This window comes from Vidua macroura, chromosome 21 (genome assembly GCF_024509145.1).
Source record: "Vidua macroura isolate BioBank_ID:100142 chromosome 21, ASM2450914v1, whole genome shotgun sequence".
Taxonomy (NCBI): domain Eukaryota; kingdom Metazoa; phylum Chordata; class Aves; order Passeriformes; family Viduidae; genus Vidua; species Vidua macroura.
In genome coordinates, this window is record NC_071591.1 from 7,790,227 (window position 1) to 7,811,326 (window position 21,100).

Consider the following 21,100-nt stretch of genomic DNA (forward strand, 5'->3'; position numbering starts at 1 on the left):
CAAAAATGTAATTTGCTCGATGCTCCCATTTACCATAAAAAGAATATTCCTTCAAAGTTTTAAATAGACTAATTAAGAGGGAAGAAATACAGGGGAAAAAATTATTAACAGTATAGTTTTAATGGGAAATTACTGGAGCGTATTAATAATGCAATAACCATTTTTAACAGCTGTCTGTCAGTTTGTGGGCCGGGGTAATTAAATTAGTCACTAAAGGGTCACTCCAATTAGGTGTCAGAGAGCTGCACCGGGGCTAACGAAGGCACGTCAGGAGAAATGCTCTGGCACAAGGAGAAATGCTGATGTTGAAGTCAGAAATCCCCAAGGACCCTGCAGAGGTGGGAATCCCTGGTCACATGAGGCAGCAGCACCTGCTTGGTTCAGGCGTGCCAGGAGAAGGGAGGAGCGGGGCAGAGCTTTGTGCTGGCAAAGGCTGGAAAATAACAAGGAGGAAGAGAGTTGTGTGAGCGTGAGCATGGCCCGGGGTGGCCTCCGTGACGTCTGCTTCAGCCTGATGCTGCTCAGGTTTTTAATCTCTTTTCCAGAGCCAGAAGGCAGCGATGCAGGGGATTTTTGGCAATTTCTTTCAAGGCTTTTATATTCTGCGGGTTTCAGGCTTGTGTTCCCCCTTCCTCCACCCCTTCTCCCCTTCTGAAATGAATTGCAGTTAATTTTGGATGTTGTTGAGCCTGCAAACACATCTTTCTTGCCGCCGGCCCATTAAAAAAATATATTTACAGTTCCATAAAGCAAAGCCAGCTGCCAAGGTAACGTCCTGCTGGCTCCCCGGTGTTCTGGGCACAGAGTAAGGATTTGGAGAGGTTGGATTTGGATTTGCTTCTGTGAGTACAAGGAAGATTTTAAGCCCAACAGAGAGGTTTCTACCTGAGAAAATCATTCTGTCCTGCCTGGGGAGGTCTTGTAGGGAAGCAGGGTGCCCAAGGGACCTGGGGTGTTTGGGTTCAGGGCCAGGGAATGCTGCTGCAATTCCCTTTCCTTCTCCCCTCCATCAGTCAGGATGTGGATGCCTCTGGGTCTGAGCAGGAAGTGATTACACCTTCCAGCATGATTTTTTTAAGATTTCATCCATTTTCTCAGTTTTGTATTGAAGTAGGACCTTTTCCATAGTACGACTGTGTGGAGAAATAATTGGCTACGAAGCAGTAATCAAATCCTAGAGGAAAACCTTCATCCATCAAGAGGTACCAGGCAAAGTGGTGGTTGGGGTGTTTGGAGGGCACAGAGGTCTCTGAAAACATGACCTACATCGTGCAGAACAAGGACATAAATTTCCATATATTGGCTGTATATTTGGGCTTTTCTGGGCACCTTTCCTGCTCTTATTTTACATTTTCTCACTCTCAGGACCTGTAGGTGACAGAGGGGATGGCAAAGCCTGTGTGTTCCCCTGAGAGGTTTTGATTTTCATGAATCAACAGAAGGATTTTTCCATAATTCTTTCTCGCATCATCTCCATTGGAAATTTAACTGTGGAGATGCCCTGATCTCTCTGAAGTGCTTGGGCTTTCTCCTGCTCTTTTTCTATCATTAAGACATGTGTAAAGCTAGAAGTTGCTTTAAGTGGGTGATGTGGGCAGAAAATGTGCTCCACATGGCACATGGGAGTTAAATGCTACCCAGTGGAAGCAGCTCTGTTTCAGCTGTTGGCTCCTCAGATCACTTCAAGAGGAGCACGAGGAGCATCCCAGGTGAAGGGAAATAATAAAACCCACCAAAATATCCCAACAACAGAAAGAACCCCAAACCTGTGCCCACCCTTCCTGCAGCCTGGGTGGGCACTTGGGCAGAGGCAGGCCCTGCTCTGTCTCCACATGAGGGGGAATTACAAGCCATATAGATTATTTTAATGGCCGTATTACTTCCAACTGTGCCTCCACCATCTGTTCTTCCCCAATTACAGATGCAGAAACCCAGCATGTTTCCCCATTCGGGTTGTAGAGGATGAAATACAAGCGTTGTAAAAGGGTGTATATTCTCCCAACAATGCTGTTGGCACCTGTGAAGTTTTCCTGGTGCTTCTGCCAGGTCAGGATGCTCAGCTTGGTCCCTCTGCTCTGCATCCTGGCCCATTCCCGTGTCCTTGGTGGCAGAGGGAGCTGTTAATAAAAGGAAGAGGCTGTTTTGCTACAAGATTTGTCTAAGCTGTGTGGGGCAGCTGAATTATTAACGCTGACCAAGCATCTCAAGTGCTACAAAACTCGACAAGAACCTCTTACCTCTGGCACCGTGATAAACAGGATTGAGGCACGGTGGGAGGGAGGGAATTAAGATAGGACATCAAAGACTGGATTCCATCAAGTAAATCATGCCATTGCTCCAGTAAAAGAGCCCCTAAATGTTTTATTAGGGATTTTCAACAACTACCAAAATTAAGATGGAAGGGATGAATTATTAAAAAATAGATTAACTAAACCAGCCGCTGAATTAAACATGAAAGGTGCATGGCGGGAGGAGCACAGGCGCTGTGTGCTGCAGGCATCTCAGTCCTTCAGCCAGGCATGCTGCAAGGGTCTGGAGAGGGTGAATGGGGGCATGGAGAGCCACAAGCTGCTCTGCCAGGTCAGGGCTGCAGTGCCAGGGCATGGAGAGACTGGCTGCAGGGTCAGGAAAGCAGCATGCCAGGTGCTGCAGAGGCATCAAAGGAGGGGGTTCTACCTGGAGGGGATGCAGGTTGAAGATGTGCAAGGGGCAGCCAAGGAAATAATGTTGGTCCTCTGTTAAATAATGCAGAGGGGTAAAAATAATTCAGGCAAGGAGACTTGCCTGATGTACTTGAACCAGGATCTGAACTTCCTTTTCCTGTGTGTAAATCTGGTTTTACCAACTCAAAAACACCTGTGGCAGGACAGAGACTGAGAATGAGACTGGGACAGGGACTGGGGATTGATTGGCTTAGAGGTTGTGATGGGCACTGGGCAGCTGCTCCTCCAAGTTTGATGCCTATGACATTGGATAAGGGTAAATGAGGGTTTGTAGGGGCCAGAGAGCCCCAGGGTGAGGGGATGAGTGAGGAGGGCTCCTGTGGCCCCTCCCTGCAGTGCTCCTGGGAGGACAGGACATGGTTTGGGTGGTGCCAACATCTGGAAACAGCTGGAAAAAAGGGTCTGTCCATGCGCCTCCATAATTAGGCCACATTGTTCTGCCCCTGGCTGCTTCTTGCACTAAATCTCTCCTGTGGCAGCAGCTCTCTGGCACAGAGAGCAGGCACAGACTTTCCCAGGCATTTCCCCAGGGAAGGCTGTGAGAAGATCAGAGGAAAGAATGAGAAACAGTTCTTATCTCCACTTGTTACACCTGCTGTTGTGCACATGTGGAATGTGTCATGGAGATTTGTTTACCAAAGGTGATTTCTTAATTGGACACTGGATGGTGTTTGGATGGATTGACCAATTAGGTCAAAGCTGGATTGGACTGGCTGTGAGGGTTACTGAGTTTCTTAATAAGTACAGTATAATATAGAATAGGATGAGATAATAAAGCAATTGATCAGCCTTCTGCAATCATTAAGTCAATGCTAATTATTACCCAGCTGGGGGCCTGCAGCAATACAAACCCACCTGTTAAAAATAGAGGCAGTCTCTTAAAGTCTTCCTAAAGCAGTGTGATCCCAGTTTGGTGTTTCTGTGCCCTCGCAGTACGACCTGTTCTGACATTCCCCATGCCAGGATATGGCAGCCTGTGCAGGTGAAGCACGGGAGAGAACAGGAGGTGAAGAGATGCTGTTGTCTGTGGTTTGTTTTGTTCCAGCCCCTCGGAGGGTGGGAGCATTGTGGGAGCATCATCTCCAAGTGCTGGAAATTTCTGTTTGTTCCCTCTCTCTTTCTTCTTCCCCAAGATGTTCAAAGCTCTTACTTGGAAGTCTACAGTCAAACCCCTGCGAATGCCAGCAGTAGTAGAACTGCTGGGAGCAATTCACAGTGTCTGCAGCAGCACTGCTTTAAGGGGCACTGATGGAACGAGTGGAGGCTTCATTCATAATAATAATAAACCGCTATTTTGCGGTTCTACGCCGCTTTTAATCTTCACAACTCAAAGGAACATTAATTAACTGTGTGGCACAGTGGGAGGCAGGTAGCTGCTGTTGTCCCCGTTTTACAGATGAGGAGGCTGGAGCACTGGCACATCCTGCAGCCTGCCCACAGTCAGACAGTATTTCACCCTCTGGCTCTGCAGATGATCCCAAAATGCCAGCTCCTGCTCGGAGCTTTTTTCTTGGGAATGCTCTCCTGTGGCAGGGCGGGCCCTCAGGAGTTCTGATGTCATTGGCATTTCTTTATGCCCAGTTTGGTTTTAGATAGATGGAGGTGAATATTGCTGAAGCCAAATGAGAATTTTCTAATATGAATTAGTCCAAATGCCAAAAGCAAGTTCCTTGCCCTCCGGCCAGCGACCGGGCAGTGTTCCAGCTCTGCAGTGCTCCTTCCATCAGGAGAAAAGCTTGGAGAAACATGTAAAGCTCAGTCTTTGCTATGATCCCCACTTTTCACTAATATGTCTGGAGAAGCCTGTTTGGATGAAACGGCAAAAATTGAACCACTCACTGTTTTCCTGCTCAGAAATCCCCAGGTTTGCCTCTCCAGTGAGCTCTGCCTCCAAAACCCTCCAGCTTGACTCTTTTTCAAGCGTCACATTTTCAGAGGTTTGCTTCTGCTGCTGCTTATTGGTTGAGAAATGGATGCTTTGGCCCTTGTGTGTGTAATCAGAGGGAGTCTTGGCTTGTGTTTTGGGCGAGGCTCTGGGTAATCCTCACCTCTCCTCACAGGGCACCGGGCTGGCATCGCTCTCTCGCCGCTGTGGTGTGAAGTGAGTCAGGCTGAGAGATCCCCCCCGCGATGAGCAGTGGGGTTCATCCTGCCACGGACACCGGGGAGGAGATCAGCCCTCCCTTGCTCCCTGCCCACTCTGAGAGCCCTCCTGATGCTCACACTCCCCTCTCTACCTGCAGGCTGCCCTGGACTCTGAGGGATGCTCCTGGCATCCACCAGATCTTCATCCATTGCTCTCCGGTGGTTTGCAGGGTTCGTGGTGGGACACGACCATGGAAGGCCATGTGTCTGTGTGGCTGTTTCTAATGCCTTTTAAAGGAAGCAAATTACATTTTGGGCACCCTCCTCAGCCCCTCGAGGCAGACTGTGGATTAGCATGGTGGCTTTTCCATTTAGTCTTCTTAATTAAGACAGACACAAATAAAGGTGGTGAGTGAAGTATGATGTGCAGGAGAAGGAGGGTGGTCCTGCAGTGTGCAAACATGCTCTTGTCTTTCTTTTTTACCCTTTTTTTTTAATCTCCTGTCATCAATCTCCTGTTGCTAAGTGTGCAGCTGGAGAGAGGGTTCCTAGGCAAAGTTCCTGCTGATGGATTCTGACAGATCTAATCAGGCAGGAATGGTGATGACCACGTCCTACACTGCTGTGAATTGTGGTTCAAACCTAATATCCTTCACCACGACGTGCTGTGGCAACTGAAACGAACCTGATGGCTGAGATCTGGCTGGCCTGAGGGGAGGAATGCTCCCATCACAAGCACACCTACCTGTAGCTCTCATCATTGCCTGTGGGACCGGCTCCCTGATGCATTCCTTGCAACCCCTGCCATCATGCAGCTCTACTGCAGGCCTTTAATGTCTCTCCCAAGTGGTGTTTCACCTGTCTAATGCTGTGGGTGATCTCAAGGCCTTACTCCTCCATCTCCCTAGCATCTCTTGCAAGCAGTTCCAGGGCTGTAGGCTGGGACTGATTTGATGGTGCTCAGGAGTGGCTTAGAGCACCTCTAGGTCTGTATCCAAGCTAATCCCCAAGGCTGCCGTGTCCAGCCATTGGAGATCTGGTCTGTGGTGCTCAGGGCGTGGTTCAGCTCTTTTTCACTGCCTTAAAGCAGGGGGATCATCCACAAATGAACCAGTTTCTCCCTGTGAGTTTGGAGGAGCCCAAAGCAACCAGTCCTGTGTGTATCTGTGGATGAGCTGAATCCCATGCTTGGCCTCTCAGGTCTGGGGCAGGGTTGGTCTGGCCACTCCAGGACCAGCAGCAGTCAGGTCTCAGCCCTGCACGGGCTGGGCACCCATTCTGGACAAAGCCCCTGGCACCAGCAGATGCTCAGTTGCAGGAATGCAATCCCCTGTCATCTCATCTCAGGATTTGGTCTGGGATCATATGTTTTAAACACATCAGACCCAGTCCCATGGCACAGTTCCAAGCCTTGGCAGAGGCAGCACAATTCCTGCCTGCCAGTGCTGAGCTCCCAGGTGAAACACCCTTACATGGGATACAACCATGCCCTGCTTCAGCCTCTCTGCCTTTAACCCTCTCTCCTCCTCAGGCAAATGATGATATTCCCTGTTCCACGTCCAACTCCCCACTCAATTTATCTTGTTTATTGACCCAAGCAGAAAGTCAATGTTTTCTTCATCTGCCATTTGCTTCAATGGCAGCCAATTTGGTTCATCCAAAAAAACCACAGATGCAACAGAGTTTAGCATCAGATTTTTCTCCTTTTATTTTTTTTTTTTCCCTTCCTTTTTTAGATGCTGATTATTCTTTTTTCCTGAACACACCTGGCCCTGGACACAGCTTGGCAGACTTTGCTGTACGATATGGCTGCAGGCAAGGCTAAAAATGTGCAGCAATTACCCCACAAGCTGCAGAGCCAGGAGGGAGCCTGCGGGTCAGCTCATTACAGGCAGGGGATGCTGCAGCCAGGGCTGCCCGTGCCCTCCTGTGGGACCTGTTTGTTTGGGAAATGTTGGCCTTGGGGGCTTTCATGTGCATTTGGAGCTCCGTCTCTTCCTCAGAAGTCCAAAAGTGATGCTTTGCAGCCATTGCCCGGATCAGAGCTTCCCAGGCTGTGTTTGTGCTGGGGGTGGGATGTGGGACGTGTCTCTGGTGGGATATTCATGGCACTACAGATCAGGAAAGGCTCGCTGAAGGAATTGAAGGGGTGCTGTGAGTGCAGGGCTGAACACAGCCTCTGCCCCAAGGAGTCCTCAAGGTGGGATCAGTGAGTGGCTGCTCTGAGGTCTGCCCAGGCAGTGCCCCCAGCCAGAGAGGCACAGCTTTGCAGGGCAGGCAGAAGAGGAACCCCCCCGGTAGTGTGGGTGCAGTTTTAGGTAATGACCAAAGTGATTTTATGAGATGTGCCTACTGCACAAGGTGGTCCAGACCTTCCCCAGCCACCAGTGCCCATCACCTCCCCTGAGCCAGCAGTGGTGGCTCTCCCAAACCAGCACAAGCCCCTCTTTCTCTCCAGGGTAGGAAATTCTTTGCTCTGAGGTGCCAACATCTCCAGGCAAGGGTGGGATGGGTGGCTACCAAAGGCAGCAGCAGGTCAAGTTGCTCCTCACCTCTGGAGACCAGACCCATGGAAGTGTGTGACATTCACATTCTCTGGACAGAGACATAATTCTGTCTCTCAGGAGAAGCACAGAGAGAAGAAGAGGAAACAATCTTTATCTCTGCTCCTTTGTTTTCCCCGTGTGGAATGTGGTGTGGAGATTGTTCACCTGCAGTGATTGCTGGGTTGGATTCTGGTGAAGGTTGTTTGGGGTCAGTGACCAGTGGGATCCGGCTGTGGCTCGGGCCCTCAGCAGAGAGTCATGAGTTTGAGCTAGATAGGTAAGTAAGAAGTAAATAGTAGGATAGTAGAGTATCTCTTTAAATAGTATATTAATGTGATATAGTATAGTTTTAATAAAGCCATCGATCTAGACCCAGACATCAGCATTTCTTCCCGTCGGGGGTCGCCTGATTGTCCGATAGAGGTGGTGTCCTCAGAAGAGCTCAGTGACCAGTGGCTTCCAGAGCAGAGTGCAGCCCTTGTGACAAACCCACCTGTGCTCTACGGAGCTGCCCCTGGGTGCTGGGCACCTTGGAAAACACAGTCTGCTTCAGGTGCCTAGATGAGAGCCAAGCCCTTTTGAAAAACCTGCCCAGACAGATGGAAAACCCAATGCAAATCTCTCCCCAGGTATAAAATTAATTGGACTCTAACTTCAAAGAGTACTTCTGGAAATGAGCTGTAAATAATCTGGTTGTGCCTCAGTTCCTCTGTCTGTGGACATTCATCTGGCTTTTTTTGAGCCAGTGAGTGTTGCTGATGGAAGATGCTATATATAGCAGCAAAGCTATGCATATATGGATGCATATGCATAAATGTATCCCTAGTAACTGACCCAGGTGTGTGATGTTTTCTATAGTACAGCTGACAGGTTTGTTTTCAAAAAAAAAAAAAGCTTCAATTTTGCTCCCTGTGGACTCTCACACCTCTCCTTTTGCAGCTGTGTGCAAGTTCTCTGACATGGGCTGCTTGCTCACCCTCTGCCATGGCTGGAAGCCACAGAAGTTGGGATCTGGTGACCCCGGGAGTCACCAGAGGGGTTGGTGTCATGCAGAGGGGTTGGTGAAGGTCACCCAGGTGTGAGGGTCTCAGCAGGGCTCAGCTGGATGGAGCTTTATGGCAGAGCTTGGTATTGCTCCTGCTGAGCTGTGGGGCTCAGAGCTGGCTCCTCCAGGGCTGTCCTCCTGCAGCCAGCATTCCATTGGGATCTGCATTCCCAGCAGCCATTCCTGCCTGTGTGGAGATGGCTGGTCCCTGGCACCCAGTTTCTGAGGAGCTCGGCGCTGTCTGTTGTCAGCGGATCGATAGGAACATCTGTGAAAAATCAGGACATGGATATCTGATCCAGCAGCCCTGGCTGTTTCCTATTTATCCAATCTAATTCTATCAGCGTTTCTGAGTGCTTATCAGCTCCACATCTTGACTCTTTATATGTGTATAGGAGCCCCCCCAGTCGCTGGGCAATGAGAGGGGTTGAGTCTGGGCTCTGGCCCCTCCCTCTCCCAGTTTCCCTCCAAAATCCAACTTTTCCTCATGACCCTCATGGACTGCTCCAGAATCAGATCCAGAAGAGCCCACTAGGACAAAAAGCTTGTCCAAAATACCCCAGAAAGGAGTCAAAGGGAAAGAAAACCCCAGTGAGCCATTCATGCCTAAGCAGAGGCAGAAATCTGAGTTCCAAGCTGGCATTTTCCAGCTTGCCACTGCAAAATGCTGGGGATGACCAAAGCCCCCATACTGATCTGTCCCATGGGGCAGGGTAGGACATCTCTGCTTCTGTGGGGGGGCCATGGGGCCCAGGAGCAGGGATGGATCCTGTACATGGGCTGGGGTCCTTCCACCTCCTCTCTTGTCTTTCTGGCCCCACCAGCAAGCAAATTCCCAATTTCTCAGCCAGGGAAGCAGGGTGGAGAGATGCAAACTGGCACAGCCAAGTTCCTGTTTGGGCTAGAATATATATCTGGTTTAAATGGGAAAATCCTTTAGCTCATGCCTTGGGAATGCTGAACGAGCTGGGACCTGAAATCTTGGTTTGCTGGTGGCTTGGAAGGGCAAAGACAGGGGGAGGGTGGCTGGATGCTCCTGTTTTCTCCAGCATGTGACCTCCCACACTGGGAGTGGATACAGGTGAGGTGGTGAGGAGATGCCCAGAGCTCCTCACAGCACTGAGTTTAACGGCAATTTTGCCATTAATGACATTTTTTGCCATGTCACGTGGAATCCATGTGAATCTGTGTTGTATTTGAACCTGCCTAGGCAGGGCTGCAATCACTGCCTGGTACTGGAGTGGCCTGATCCATCTCACGATGTTTTCAGCCTGTAATAATTTAGGGTGAGAGATCTCAGGCCTTCTGTCTTGGCTATGGCTTGATTGCTTGTTTTTGTAAGATTTCTGTTTCTCCCCTCCAGGCAACACTGTTGCAGAGAATTGAGGCAGGCATTTTGTAGAGGGTCTTTCTTTAAGAGGCAAAGAATTGCCTTAATTTGTCCAGCTCAGAAGTGCTTTTTGAAAAACTTGCTTTTTGAATTGCTGCACACAGCGTGAAGCCTTGCTTGGTTTTGGCCATGAAAGCCAGCAGCAATTGTCCATCCCTGAGCACAGAGACAGCAGCTGGCCAAAACCACCGAGTTTGGGGCTGGTGGGGGAGCTGGGAGAATGGAGGAGAGGAATGGGATATACTGGGACAAGCAGTGAGAGGGCAGGGAGCAGTCAGGGAGGAGCCTGCCCAGGTGATGCTGCCCCAGGGAGAGCTCTGCCCACCAAAGGTGGAGTGATGCTGCATCCTGCAGCTGCTGCTGGAAAATGTCCTCTTTTTCCAGGCTGAACATCTTCCTCCCTGCCCAGAATGAAACCCCCAACAGCTCCTCTTTAGCAAACGTTACCAAGTTTGCAGAACTCCAGAGCTGGAAGTGCCAGGGTTAGTTTGCTCTGCAGCCTTCAGGCAGCCCCTCTGTGCATATGCATTATGGAATCATCTTTAATGGCATGATCATATCCTAGTTTTTCACCTTTGCCTCGCTCAGCACGGCTGATGAACCTGCTCTGGGAATGATCTGCATTAATGTGAAGCTGTAAAAACTTCAGCTGAAGTCAATGAGAGCTGTACTTTGAGCAGGGAAAGTGTCATTTAATGCTAAGCGCTCTGAAAAATCACATCTAAATGTCTCAGGTTTGGTGCACGTAGCGGAGTGGATGTTTTTTACATCACTGTGCCTGTGCCTTGGCTCCCTGTCTGTAAAATGGGAATGATAACAGGGAGATTGGGAACTTAATCACTTTATTTGTTGTGAAATACTGCTGCTTCTTGGTGTTGAGTAAAGCATAAGTAAAGCATAGGCAAGCATAAGCTCCATGAGGAGCTAAGTAATTGTGCATGCAGAACAGTGCCTGGATAGAGTACAATAAAGTAGGAGCTGTGTGTCCTCCAAGGAAGAGAAAACAAGATGCTGAGAAGCTGCAGAGGAAGTCGTTTGCAAGGGGCTGAGAAGCTGTGGATGTTCATAGGTGCCCAGGGGTGGGTTTTGGGAAGCCTAAACTGAGCTCTGGACTGTTTCAGGCATGCCAGGCAGGCTGCAGCCTGGCACCATCACCTTTGGCATTTGGGGAGAGATGGGTCCTTAGGATAAACCCTCCTGGATGTGGTCTTGGCGTGAACACCCTCATCAAAGGCAAAATTACTGGAGACTGCATTAAGATTGTCCTGGCATCACCAATAATTTCATTTATTGCACCTTTTCTGTGTGCCAAGGCCAGTGTGATTGCTCTGTTCTTGCCATGCTTGTTGGACCTTGGTGTCTCCCTGGCAGTGCCCATCGTATCTGCTGCGGTGGTCGGGGGGACACGATGCTTGGCAGTGCTGGGTTTCCTCCTGGCTGGTGTCCCCAGGTGCTTGTTGTGGGATTGCTGTCCCATTGAGAGCACCTGCAGTGCTCCAAGCCCCTGTGCCATCCCATCCCATCCCATCCCATCCCATCCCATCCCATCCCATCCCATCCCATCCCATCCCATCCCATCTCATCCCATCCCACATTTTGCTGCTGAGGTTCCTGACACACAGGAGCATCCAGCACACTGGAAATGCATCCTTGCTGAATTTGGGATGGATTACAGACAGATTACAGCAGGCACCAGCACATGTAATTCCCAGAACACTTTCCTGACCGTGCTTTGCCATCCCTCTTAAGGCTCATGTGCCTTTTCTTAACCCTCTCAGCACTGACGTTGCCTGGGAGACTGAGCCAGCACCTCCTGCATTTCCTTTGGCTTGTGCAGGGTTGAAACCGCAGCCACAACCTTCCCTGAAGCAAGAGAATACTCAGAATTAAAATTATCTAGTTTAATTCATTTGTGATTCCCTGGTCCTTCATGTGGCAGAGCTGTGCTGGCTCTGAGGGGGCTGCAGTGAGGTGCAGGGTCCTTGTGAACCCCAGCATCCCTTGGGATGTGCTTTCCCAGCTTGCTTTTGTCCCAGAGTGTTTGTTTTCGCTTTCCTTGGCTGTAATTAAATTCCTGGCCCTTTGCTTGCAGAGGTGAGCTTCAAAACACTTTGGTGGAGGGGTGGTTTTATTGAATCTCCAGCAAATTATTGATGCTTGCTGGGGAATTTTTCACACTTTGAACCTCAAGGTTTTTGGGAGAGTGTTTTTGCAAGTGTTTATTATAGTATTGCCACAAGAAGCGAGACTACCCAGAAAATTTATAGCAAGCAGCTCATCAGCTGTGGAATGTCAGCACAGCACCGTTGAAATGCCTTCTCCAGTGTCACTCAAGTGAGGATGATTTCTCCCAGCTGAGGATCTGGATAGTGGTTTTTCTTCAAAACTTCCAGCACTATTACAGTGGCTGAAAAGTGGTTGTCAGTGTACTGGGCAGAAAATAACTTTTTTTCCTACATGAAATAATAAATCTGATGCAGGCACATCACTGGGGCACCTGGTTAAAGACAGGAGCTGCAGCATGCCAAAGTTTCAGGCTGTGAAGTCCCTTCAGGTGAGAAGCTGCCACCACCTCATGAGCTCCTTCAATGCTGGGGATGGGCATTAACATTTCCAGAGCATTCCGGCTTGGTCAGTGTGTGAATGGACTTGCTTGGCACATGGTTCAGTGCTGTAGGAGATGGGTGCTGCACTCCCCACAGATATGGATATCAGGAAGAAATCCTTCCCTGTGAGGGTGGGCAGGCCCTGGCACAGGGTGCCCAGAGCAGCTGGGGCTGCCCCTGGATCCCTGGCAGTGCCCAAGGCCAGGCTGGATGGGGCTGGGAGCAGCCTGGGATAGTGGGAGGTGTCCCTGCCATGGCAGGGGTGGGATGAGGTGAGCTTTAAGGTCCCTTCCAACCCAAACCAGTCTGTGATCCATGATTAAATGCTGCAGGGATGCAGGAAAGGGCTGTAGAGAGAATGGTCTCTTGCTGCAGCCAGAATAAAAATTGAAAGGGTTGAAATCCCAGAAAAAAACATATTCTGTTGCATTTAAATTGGAGACCACTTTTCTCAGGTGATCATTTATTGCATGTTCATTATAATTTGGGTGTTTAACTGCATGGCTCTCAGTATGGAACAGCTGAGCCTGTAGTGCAGCAGACCCAGCTGGAATTGTAGTGTGAGTGTGGGAAGTGTTAAAAGTACTAAAAATAACTTGGGAGGCATCTTCAGTTGGCCATCCAGCAGCGGTGAGCACTTTCCATCCTCTTCTCTGTCGCCTTGGCTGCCTGTCTAAAATGTGAAAAAAATCATCACCCCCACTGTACAGAAGCTGGGAGCAAAAATGAATGTTTGTGACACACAGGGGGTCCTGGGAGGGGACTCCCCTGGGGAAGGGGTGGCTCTGCCTTTGCTGAGGGCAGATATGCCATGTGCTGAGTGTGGTGCTGGGGCTGCAGGTGATGGCACCAAGGGGTCCTGAAGGCTACACTTGCAGCCAAGGTCCCAGCCCCACGTGCTGATCAATACTTTGCTTCTGAATCTGGGCTTTGCAGCTGCAGCTTGGGGGTTTATTGGTTATATATAATTATAAAAAAAAATGTGATTATGAGTTTTGCAGTACACCCTCAGCTGGGATCCATGTGTTGCTCACCCTTCTTGCCCATTTCTGTGATGAATCTTCCAGGGCATTGTGGGGGAGCTGCTCAGAATTGCTCAGGCAAGCAGCAGCTGGGCTGAAAAATGCAGAATCTGGGTGTAAATTGCTCTGTCCTGGTTTGCAAGTGCAGCAACTCTGAAGTTCCCTGCTCAATAGAAGCAGGAAACAGCACAAGGTGCTGGGCATGAGCCCTCCTGGCTGGGCTGTGCTGGGCAGTTCAGGGTGAAGCTGCAGGTGACACAGCATCACACCCTGTGCTGCCAGTGGGTCCTGTCTCTAGAAACTCCTGAACCTCGAGTTCCCACCCTGATCCCTCTCCAAATCCAGCTCAGGGAGCAGATGGCACTGGCTTACTCTCCAGCTCATATTCTTTTCTTTATTTTTCTCATCGATGGTGAACTTTGTAAGGCACTGAAGTCTTTAACCATTAGCAGGCAATAAAAAGGGGCAGCAGAGTTGGATAACACCCACTAATCCCCTTCAGGATGAGCTGGAGAAGAAGAGCCACTGCAAAGCTCTGGAGCTTATTCTGGGATGAGTGCTTTGGAGGCTTTGAGAATTGCTTGGTGTTGGTATTTCATGAATAAATAACCCCCAGCGGTATTTGTCAGTGAATCTGCTTCATTAAGGAGACCTGGAACAAAGGGAGAGAGTGGAAAAGAGTGTTTTTGAGGGAATCCAGGCAAGTGCAGGTGGTGGGAGGTGGAATGGGGCTGTGTGAGGATGGGTGCCATGGTCTGCACCATGGGAGCTGAGTCAGGAGGGGAGCCCTGCAGTGCTGCACCAAGCTGGACATTTGTACCACAAGATGTTGATAAAAAAATTGGGTTTTACTGATGCTGGGTGTGTGTTCAGAGGGTCCTGGCAGGGAGGGGAGTGTGTTTTATTTATAACTGTATAATTTGGTGCTGCTGTCTTTGGGAGAGCTGGAGAGATAAAGAAGAGTGTGTGTGTGTGTGTGTGTGTGTGTGTGTGTGTGTGTGTGTGTGTTCATAGATGTTCATGGGCTTGTGGAGAGGATCTGCCACCAGAAATTAGGTCACTCTCTCCAAAATGCCCTTTTTGACAAGACCTAGCTTTGGGTCAGTGATGGATTTCCCCATCCTCCCAGTGCACCAGGTGCTGAGCCCTGCCTGCTCCCTGGGGTTTTGGCATCTGGGTCCAGCCAGGGCCACCAGCAGCTTCCCTGGCTCTTTGATGTACTCGGGACATGGAGCCTGTCCTTCTGCATCCCGCCCTGTCAGAACAGATCCAGGGCTTACTCACTGAAATCCAGCACAGAGAGATGGAGAACAAGAGCAGTTCTTTTGCAGGCAGCCTGTTACTGCAGGGCAAGTGATTCATGCATCAGGGCTGGTCTAATCTGGCACCCGGGTGATGGTGGGGCTGGCTGTCCCCAGTGGGCTCCCTGCAGTGGTGGCCAGATGCTGCCATCTCTCCCCAAGTGTCCCCTGCCTTGTTGGCTCTGTCTTCTCTCCAGGGCTGGCTCTGGAATGTGAGAGCAGGAGCCCCATACAGTGGGCAGGGAAGGACAGGCAGGGGTCCCTGGCAGAGCTGTGTGGGTGGGAAGCGATCTGCTCTGTGCCACGTGCCACTGCAGAAAGCAGGTAATTAACGATTGCTCTTCACTCCCAAAATTAAAAGGAGGCTTACACCTTCCTGCACTGAGCCGGGCTCCTCCAGCCCCTCCAGAGGCAGATGAAAGTGAAGTTTGCTCCCAGCTTGCTCTGAGCATCACGTCAGGCTCTCATGAGCAGCCATCCCTGTCAGGGCTCTGTGTTGAAGTGAAGCTTCTCTAATGGAACGATGGCCATGCAGAACCAATCCTGCCCTCACCCCGCTCCTCTCACAGGTGGCACTTGAACACTTCCCAGCCAGGTTAATATTTTAATATGCTTAATGGCTCATTCCAGCTCGCCAGCCCTTCCTGGGCTTTGGCAGGGGTCATCCATTATGCCAGGCTTTGGAGAGCGAGTTTCCCATTCCCATCCTCAGCCCTCCCGAGGGCAGGAGGTTGGTTTGTGCTTCCAAGTTTTAATTAAAGCATGACAAGCTGCCCTTGCCAGCCCCAGCCTGGTGCCATGTGGGATGAGCCAATGTCTCCTGACAGAATTCTGTCTCTCTGGAGCAATCCTGTGCAAAGACCCAGCCCCAGAATCTCTTTCCACCACCCAAAGCAGCTGTAGCTCCTCACCTTCTCCTTCCAGGGATGTGGGTTGTTTGGTGGCTCAGTGGAAAAGCCAGGAGGGAGGATGGGAGCATGGTTCTCCTTGCTGTCCACCCACGATGAGAAACCCCCTGGAAGGACCAGATGGGACTGAGCTTTTGGGGTGGGTGGTGGAGGAGCTGTCACGGTTTGTTGGTTTTGGCTTTTTAAAAATAATTCTCCCTACATTAATAAACAGTGGGTTTAGTTAGTAAATAATATCCCCTTCCTCCCCCCATCTCTCCAGCAAAAATATGTGCCCTGATCTAATATATCCTGCCTTTCTCACTCCCTCATTTCAGAGGAGCTGCAGATCCTGGTGGGAACAGAGTGCTAATAGAAAACGGCCTCTAAAGATATTTGAAACATGACCAAGAAAGGACAGAGGGAGATTCGTCTCCAAATATGCTGGAAAATCTCGGAGGTGGGCCAAGAATGGGAGAATATCAGGAGCTTGATTGCTATGAGTGAAAAGTTAATTGGGAAGCATTAATTGGGGTGAGAGCTGGCAGCACAGACATGAATTTGCTATGTGGGACACCACAGTGAACACGGAGCTGCCCCAGTGCTGAGATAACTCAGCCACCCCAGCCCATGGGGATGTGCCAATTTACTATTTCTCACTGCTTTTAATGGTGTTTTTCTAATTGAAAGTCCCAACTTTTGGAAACCTGTGATTACCTTGAAATCTCGAATATAAAAAATCATGAAGTCAATACTGCATAAGGCTTTATTTGGGTTTGGTCTCTGAGGAGTTTCTAGCCTTCAAGTTTGCAGGGAAAAGCTTAGTTATACTCTGTAGCAAATTTAGGGGAGGAAAATATTAAAAAAAAAAAAAAAAAAGCACCCAAAACAGCTCAGCAATTGATTTATTTTTAAAATATCATCATTTTGGTGCCAGTTGCATTATATTCTTTTTTAATGCCTGACTCATGATTTCTTGAGCGCTCGGTGTTGGCAGGGCTGTGTGCGTGAGTGTGACGGCGGTGTGTGAGCTCAGGGGCCCTCTGCTGATAGAGAATGCAGGGCTGCTTCCAGGCAGCACTGCCGTGGCCCTCCAGGGCTGATGAATATTCCTGTACTGCTGTTTCATTGCCAAGCAGATTGTTTTCACATTAAACCCCCCCAAAAGAGGGACAGCAGAGCTGGGCATTGGGTCATTGTGCTGATGGCAGAGCAGGAAAGAGGCTCAAGGAGAATGAACCATGCTGTGACTCCCAGCATTGTCTCGGGGGTACTGAGGTCACAGGGGTCAGGGTTAATTTGCAGCCTCCTGTGGGTAAAGATCTAATAAACAGCCTGTGGAGGTCAAGCCTGTCACTATCAGTGATTTCTCCTGTGACCTTCCTCTCTCTCTGATCACTTTGTCTCTCTTCCGTCAAGTGATGGGTTCTGTTGCCCAGGATGCATTCTGGGTATTGGTTAACATATAAACTGTGCTTTGAAGATGAAAAATATCTTGGAGATGCTTAAAGCTCTTGACAAGCATGTGTGTTCCTTTTGCAGGAATCCAGCAGAAGGCAAAGTGCCTGAATGCTTTGTCACAGGCAAAATCTGCTGCGTGTGCAGCTCCGAGAGGCAGGGCTGGGAGCTTCCCAAGGCTTCTTATGGCCTTGGAATTATTCCTGGGCGCTCATGTTTCTTGCTTGAGGGGTGTCACAGCACAGCAATGCCTGGGGCTGTGCCCATCATGGGCTGGAGCAGAGCAGCAGAGCTGTGCCTGCACCCATCCCTGCATTATCTGCTCCACATCCACATCCCAGCAAGCACAAAGCCAAGTTTCATGTGTCTTTCCAACTTTGGCAGTGTCCCTGGGGTGGATGTGGGTGATGGTGATGGACAGGGTGTGGATGCTCAGGGAGGCTTGGCCCAGCTGTGAAACATTCAGGAAGAGTTTTATGGCTCTGGATTTGCTGTTGTCTAGTGCAGGGTTGGATTCACACCCAGCTCCAGGCTACTAATAAAGCATCTCCTCATTGCTAGTTTGCATAAAACTGGTGGATAGTGTCTTTGAAACACCATGACTGGTTGATTCTGTGAGGGATGCCAGAGTTATGCAGCAGATTTATTGTACAGCATAATCACAAACCCCTCGTTTCCTTGGGAAGCTTCCTTTGGCTCGGTGGCGCTAACCAGGGATTTTGCCAGAGCAGCTCTCTGTGGATTGCCCTGCCCGTGCCCGTGCTCTGCCAGCTCCCTGCCAGCCCTAACGGTGCCTTTTCTCTCCAAGGGAAGAAGCGATGCTGTCCACCTACTTCGAAACCATCAATGACTTGCTCTCCTCCTTCGGGCCCGTCCGCGACTGCTCCCGCAACAACGGCGGCTGCACCCGCAACTTCAAGTGCGTTTCGGACCGCAAGGTGGACTCCACGGGCTGTGTGGTAGGTGCTGGGGCTCTGGGGTACATGCTGGGGCTGTGGGGTACATGCTGGGGCTGTGGGATACATACTGGGGCTGTGGAGTGGGTGCTGGGGCTGTGGGGTGGTGCTGGGGCTGTGGGGTGGTGCTGGGGCTGTGGGGTGGGTACTGGGGCTGTGGGGTGGGTACTGGGGCTGTGGGGTGGTACTGGGGCTGTAAGATAGTTGCTGGGGCTGTGGGGCGCACGTACTGGGGCTGTGGGGTGGGTGCTGGGGTTGTGGGATAGGAGTATGGCTATGGGGTAGGTACTGGGGCTGTGGGGTGAGTACTGAGGCTGTAGCGTAGGTGTTGGGGCTCTAGTACTGGGGCTTTGAGGTGCATACTGGGGTTATGGGGTAGGTGCTGGAGCTGTGGGGTACATACTGAGGCTGTGGGGTAAGTACTGTGGCTGTGGGGTAAGTAATGGGGCTGTGGGGTTGGTACTGGAACTGTCGGGTCCTCAGGGCTGTCCTCTGGTTAGGGCACAAGCCAGAGGGAGATGTGACCTGTTCCTGCTTCCTGTGGCTGAAGGGATGTGTGTGCTGGAGGTGGACTTCCCCCAGTCCTGGCAAATCACAAATGCTTTAAAGACTCCAGGGAAGCAGCCCAGGTGCTCAGATGAGCAAAAGAAAAAAGAAAAAAAATTATTGGGTCTGGTGGTAATTTTCCTGCTTGTCAAGAAGCAGGGGAGGAAAGCTGTCTTGCTTTTTCTCCTGCTTTGTGCTTCCCAGTGCAGGAGAAAGAAGCAGCATCCCCCCAGCATATCCACCCCTGGGCATCTCTGACACCCTCAGAGTCTTGATTTGTTTCTGAACATGTCTTACCAAACAATCCACTGAGTCCCAGGTTTTGCAGAGTCCAGAAGATCTTCTAGACCCTAGACATTAGTTTTGGGCAGAGGCTCTGAATCACAGAATCCTAGAAGAGTTTGAATTGGAAAGGACCTTAAAGGTCATCTTGTCCTAACCCCCGCCATGGGCAGGACACCTTCCACTGACCAGGTTACCCAGAGCGTGGTGCAGCCCGGCTGTGAGCAGTTCCAGGGAGGTGTTCCCAGCCACCGATGCCCAGAGGGGTTTTGCTGTGCTTCCAGCTGGGAGCAGCAGAGCTCAGCACCTCGCCCAGCTCTAACCCGTCTCACCTTGACATCAAAGTCATCCCTCCCCTGCGTGAGCAGCCTGTGTGAATCCAGGATGACGTGCAGAGACACAGGACAGAGCCTTGGGAAGTGGGGCAGACCTGGAGCATCGCTTTGTGTGTGTTGTTGAAGCCCCTGCCTGCCAGGAAGCTGTGGTGACCCCCGAGGGGGTCCAGAGCTGTCACCCCCTCCACCAGCCCCTCAAGCACACATTCACTGCTCCTAAACCCCCGAAACCCCTCACATCACTGCAGGCAGGGCCTCCTCACCGCCTCCCTCCAGTCTCAGCAGAGACAGGAGGTAAGTGTCTCTTTATTTATTGAAGATGTTTGTACACGGCAGCTGGGAAAGGTCAGGCTGGAGCCGTGCTGTCCCGGGGGGGAGGCGTTTTCATTATCCCCTTCTCAGGTTGCTTGTTAAGGCCATTTAGCATGACAGTCTGATGTGTCACCAGCAGCCTGGTGCCATCTCCCCCTTGCCACTCCTCTCCCCTTCCTCCTTTTCCCATTGTAATTTTTTTTTCTTTTCCCCCTTTTCCAGGGAACAACTGCATTTCTAGTATTTTGGGGTGTTTTCCCCCCTTTTTAGGGTGCTATTTTGCTCTGAATGCCTACATCCTTGCCTGGGCACTATCAGAAGCAATCAGGGCTCTGATCACCTCACGCCTCTCTGGGAGGTGGTGCCTCTTTTTAAAGTTGGGATATATTAGGATAGAAATTGTCAATAAACTACAGACCTAGTGCTGGCATGTGGAGAGGCAGAAAAGGAAAACCGTGTCACTTGGGGAAAATAGACCCCTAGCTTCTGTAATGTCTGACTGAGGCTGTGTGTAAGGAGAATGGACCATGTATGGTGGGGGGACAGGGGAGGAGCAGCAGGAGCATTCTCCTGGAGGGCACCCCCTCCCCGAGAGCTGTGGGTGAGAGGTGACACTTGGGGACCACAGCAACCCCCATGCTACACATCACACCAGGCTCCTGGGGCCGTGCATCCCACGGGGACAGGAGACAGTCTCTCTCTCCCCACTGTGCTCTGCACCCCTTTTTCTCCCCACTGCAGGAGCATGAGGCTGCTCTGTCCCTCTCCACAGCTCCCAGTCTTGGGGTGAAGCTCCCCAGTCCCAGCCTGAGGACAGCAGAGCTGAGCAGCCCAGGGGGAGTGTGGGGACAGCCACTGCATCCCAGCCCTTGTCTCCCTGCTTCCCTTTGGACTGACACCAGCCCATGCTGCCTCCCAGCTCTCCCAACCCTGTACAATGTTTTATTCTCATCACCTGCTGTCGGTCCCTGGCAAAGGAGGGGTGTGAGGAGAGATGTGGAAGGAACTGTCCCCATGTTTCTGACAGTGCTCCACGGCCATTGTCCAGGGAAAAGCCTGATGGCTGGGCTGGCAGCACTGCCCCCAGCCCTGGGTGGTGCTCATGGTGCAGAGTGGGATCAGAGGGGCTGCGAGTGGAGTCTCAGAGCTCACAAAGGCTCGGTTTGAGACATTCTGGTACTTTCTTCGCCCATGCCTGTGCTGCCCCTCCTCATCCCACTCCTGCTCCTGGAGCCTGCTGGGTGTGAGCTGGGCTTCCAAGAAGGGACTGGGTCATGTGCTGCAAATTTTCAGAGATGTCAGTTAGTTTTGAAGCTGAACTGCTGTGAACTCAATTTGCCAATTTGGTAAGTGCTATGGGCAATATCGGGATGTAATTTAATTAAGCTATCCCCTTTTTATAGAGTTCAGGGAGCATTTGCCTACTAATTTTAGCACTAGGTTTGCTCCAGCTTTACTCTGAACACAGATTCACAAATCATGACATGTTGTTAATCTCTACCAGTCAACAGTTTATTAATTTGCTGAGGACCACAGAAGTATATAATCAGTGGTTCATCAATCAAGGCTAAATCCAACAAATGTTCCAGGCAGGTACTGAGCGTAA

At 50.6% G+C, this 21,100-nt stretch overlaps 1 protein-coding gene across 1 annotated transcript in view; it reads left to right on the forward strand.

The window, feature by feature from the left end:
- The window catches only part of ASTN2 (astrotactin 2), a 320,188-nt gene that overhangs the window by 152,326 nt on the left and 146,762 nt on the right, over window positions 1-21,100 (forward strand). Inside the window, exon 11 of the mRNA XM_053996162.1 lies at window positions 17,872-18,022. Coding sequence (XP_053852137.1) covers window positions 17,872-18,022 — 151 coding nt within the window. The remainder of the gene's footprint in view (window positions 1-17,871; window positions 18,023-21,100) is intronic.